The sequence below is a fragment of the Anastrepha ludens genome, chromosome 6 (genome assembly GCF_028408465.1).
Source record: "Anastrepha ludens isolate Willacy chromosome 6, idAnaLude1.1, whole genome shotgun sequence".
Taxonomy (NCBI): domain Eukaryota; kingdom Metazoa; phylum Arthropoda; class Insecta; order Diptera; family Tephritidae; genus Anastrepha; species Anastrepha ludens.
In genome coordinates, this window is record NC_071502.1 from 73,107,806 (window position 1) to 73,112,294 (window position 4,489).

At 35.0% G+C, this 4,489-nt stretch overlaps 1 protein-coding gene across 1 annotated transcript; it reads right to left on the bottom strand.

Annotated features, from left to right (window-relative positions):
• Positions 1–3,324: 3,324 nt before the first annotated feature.
• Positions 3,325–4,288, bottom strand: LOC128867113 (kelch domain-containing protein 10 homolog; the record flags this gene model as incomplete). The annotated part of the gene is made up of 2 exons (XM_054108214.1): positions 3,325–3,668; positions 3,737–4,288. Coding segments are annotated over 2 exons (879 nt in total), but the record flags the coding sequence as incomplete, so codon positions are not given.
• Positions 4,289–4,489: the final 201 nt, after the last annotated feature.

A 4,489-nucleotide genomic window follows, 5' to 3' on the forward strand; every position in this document is an offset into this window, starting at 1 on the left:
AAAACATTGTATTGTGCTTTGGCGAGATCAAGATTAGAGTATGCCGCTGTTATTTGGAGACCGTACCAAATAGATCTGTCTAATCGGATTGAGAGAGTTCAGAAAGTTTTTCTTCGATTTGCGCTCCGATCTTTAAACTTTTCTGAACCTGTACCATCGTACCGCTCCCGATGTCTATTGATTGACTTAAAACCACTTGATAGCAGACGATCTATTCTATCGTGCTCATTTACTATTCGTATCATTTCTGAACCTACTGATTCCCTTCCCTTTTAAGTAAAATTCAATTTAATATACCCGATATGAGGCTCCGACAGTACGAAACCTTAATGCTATGATTCCTAGGCCATGATATGATTACACGGCCTATGGCATCTTAGTCAACCAGCTTAAATCGTTTTATTCTTAGTAACTACTAAACCATTGTACATTAGCTTAACATAATCTATAAGAATGTGTCCATTCAAAGACAAATAAATAAATACCACTCAAATTACAATAACAAAACGATTAGCCGAGGCGGTGAAGTAATCACAAAACCATTTGTAGCGGAGTGCTGTAATCGATCATGGCTGTACACCAGTAATCACCAAAGAATTCTATGTATGTATTTTGTGTATACCCACACATTTATTTGAAATATTGTAGTGCAAATGTACAAATTCGCAATTTGCTTCTTAAGTTGTTGCTGTCATGTCATCGGTTGTCCGTGGTTGTTGTCGAAGGACCGAAAGCTCTACGATTTATTGACATTTTATTGGAATTTAGCTTTGTGTATTTTTTGTGTCTTTCGTTTTTATGTTCTCTTTAGCCGGTGCGTATGGCCTTTGGCCTTTATATGTACATATGTACTGACGATACCAGAACGTTCTTTTTTCTGTGCTTGATGTTTTTCTCTTTCACGGGTATTTGTTTTATATCATTTGCGGTTTCAGTTCGTTCATTGTTTGTGCTATTAAACTTTCCTTTTTTATTTCAGATTGTGCCCTTAAAAAGAATAAGAATCAAGAATATATTCATTTAGTGCGGAGCATATTTTTCCAAGACTTTTGGTATATTCTCTCATTTTTATAAAACTTCAGATTGGTTTGGACCCAAATATATTCATCCCATCGAATGGTAACGATTAATTTATACGGCCTTTATAACATTTAGAGAATAGGCCAGTCTGCAAGTTCGTATTACTTATAACTTAAAACTCATTTGTTCAAAACTACCTTTTTATGCGCGTTTGCATACAGTGTTTTGACTATAGGAGAAAGTCGTGATGACAGCTCATAGAAAAACATCTGTTCAGCTTAGAGAGGGGAAGTAAAAGTGGTATATACAAAATTTCTCACTATTTACTTACACCTTCCCTAAACGGTTCATATAAAAAAATATTATCAGCGCCATGTCGTCTAATCAGTTTTGTTGTGTCACGTTGTGAACGGTTCAATGCCAAGTGTTTTTTAACGTCAATCAAATCATTAGCGGTCATGGACTTTTAACGAGAAAGTATTTATTATTTAGCTTAGGTTAGGTTGACCTGGCTGGCTGAAAGCCATCACATAGACCTATTGATCCTTAGTGTTACCAGATGGAGCTAGACCCTTAGGTTTCTTTATAGTAGACATCTAGTTTTTTTATTATTTATTTTGATTACTTTTCTTAACACTTCGACCTTCAGCTTTCTTCACCCCAAAAACGTAACTTTTAAGCATTACCTTTGTAGATATTTCTAATAGTGAGAAGCAGAAGTTGAAATGATGGTGGGAAAAGATTTCCTTAGATTTAGATTTTTCTAGATAATAACTAGTTTTATCCGAATGTAGCCAGTAAAGGTATTCATATACCAGAACGAAGCGAACCCATTCTCTAACTCTAACTTTTCTATTGCTTTTGACTTCCTTCCACCTAATTTCATATATGTAGTCGAAACACTGGGCGCCGAGAGAAACAAACAAAAAATTTGTTTACCCAATCAGCTTAAATTTGAATTTAATATTTTATTCAGTATGAAAGAGTTTATGGCACGGACCACCGGCAACTTTAACCCTAGGACTTATACCCAACGTTTACTACGACTTCTTATACCCGGGTACAGGTGTGGCCAGTAGCCTGTTTTACCCGTTTTTTTTTCATTTTTTCTGGTAAACAAGTTATTTTTTTTAATGCAATGTTGTAGCTGACTGTCTTACGAACATTTTATATTACGTTTCCACCAAAAGCAAACACCGTGTTTGCAGGAGTTGTGTTTGGGAGAACTGTCAACTGTTTCCACCAGAAGTTTGGGAGAAATTGTGTTTGAACTGTCTTTTGTTGACATTGTGAAATAAGAATTATAAAAATTGATAAAATTATAAAATGGTGCATAAAATTCAATTTGTTATGTTGATTTTATCATTTTATTTTAAAATAATTGATAGTGAGTTGGTCACATATTATTTAAAAAAAAGGTTAAGAGAAAATAAAATAATTTTAAGCGTTGCTGCCAATTTAATGCGTTCGCAAAGTGTATGATCTTTGGTATGGTAAACAGATTTATGATACATTATTTGTGTATAATGTACATGTATATTTTAGGAACATTCCAGTACCTTTTGGGAAGTAGACTGCCAGAGTAATGGGGACAAGTTTTTCAAAGATAATTTCCGAATGGAAAGATTCTGCTTTGAAAAATTGTGCAGCAAACTTGAAAAAATAGCCAAAAGAAAAACGAACTATCGAAACCCGATTTCACTAAAAAAGCGCGTGGGAATTGCTCTGTATGCAGAAAAAAACTGCAGGCATTCGAGGTCAATCTCTATTTAGCACATTACTGCCGCCTTGATTTAAAAACTTGTTATCTTTTCTTTATTGAAAATAATTTGTTTATATCGTTAATCTGGAAACAGCGAATTTAATTATGCATAGACTCATGGATACGAACTTTAAATCAGACGGCAGACTATTATCCTTTTAAATTTGGTGTTCATCTGGTTGCCCGATTGGCCACTTGATCCTGCTTCCACTCTTATGATACAATTTTCTAGAATTCGTGATCTGAGCATCCATTGACAGTGTATGAACCATATTGTAAAAAAAATCGCCACAACTGATCGTACACATATGTAGCGTATAAAAATAATTACTCTTATTTTCATATTAATTAGCTTTTTTCATTTTTACTCATTATTAATGTCTTATTTTATTATGTTTATTCTTTTGGTTCCATTTCTTCCATATGAAACTATGTCATTCCTAAATGGTTAGCAAACAATAATTATGCTTTTATGTCTAGAATGAAACATAAAAATTGTCGCTTCTAATTGCTCGTTACATGATATACCATACCATATATCTCTTCATTTATTGTATAATCATTTGGCTTTTGAAGAATGCCACAATCTCTGTGCAAAGCGCAACGGTATGCCCATTTTAAGCAGCTGTGAGTGGCCATTCAATTTGAGATTTGGTCTGTAATGTAACACTGCCTCCCAGCAAATTTCACTTAATAATGGTATGGTCATCCACATTTTATAAAGGTCATTGCACCGTCGTATACGTTTTTCATCATATTCAATACCACCGAATATGTACATACAACCATTTTGACTGTGCGCTGCGGCATGGAAGTACAAAGCTTTTGTCCATTGCTTAGTAGTAAAATTTAATCTCCATATATCTGAAAAATATACTTGATCGGCCTGCAAATGGAAAAGGGATATCCAACTTCAAATATAATTTAATAATACTAAATTTAATTATTACGCACCTGCAAGCCTCCCGTAATGAATGCTTCGACCTCACCATTCGATTTCGTGTGCTGTACGCAGGAAAAGCACTTTCGTGGGTTTGGATATCCGGAATTTTGTCGCTCGATTGTTAGATTTGTTTGTGATGTTCGATCGGGTAATGTGACGAAATATTCCCATCGGTTTGTAATTAAATTAAATGCAGGGATGCGTTGTAAATCATACACTAAATTCGATGTACCACCACCCAGCACATATATGTATTGCCCATCGTAGACAACTTCATGACGATAACGACCCTCTGGATCTTCGCGTATATCTGGACGACAGATATATACGCATTCCCACACTCGTGTGCGCAAATTTAAGCGATGCATATCACAAGAGTAATCATAGCCAGTTGATCCCCCAACCGTATATAAATAATGTTCGTGTAAAACTATTCCCGGCCCATATTGCGGAATTGGCGCATCACCAGTAGCCTCTATTCGCTTAACACTCGGTTTTTTACCTGTTGTTTGATATATATAACAGTCGTTTGAGCAAGATTCACCAAATGGATAGCCGGTGCGTCAATCAAATGTCATATTGACAAATTGCAATCATTGTTGCCATGTTTCGATAAGAATGCAATAATAAATGAGGAAAATGAGCAACATTGCCACCACTTAATAATTAAATTAGATGCAAACCCAACAAAACACGCTTTGAAAAGTGGGTTTAGGTATGGAGTTGTGTTTTAATTTTGTATGGGATTTGACAGGTGTTTTGTT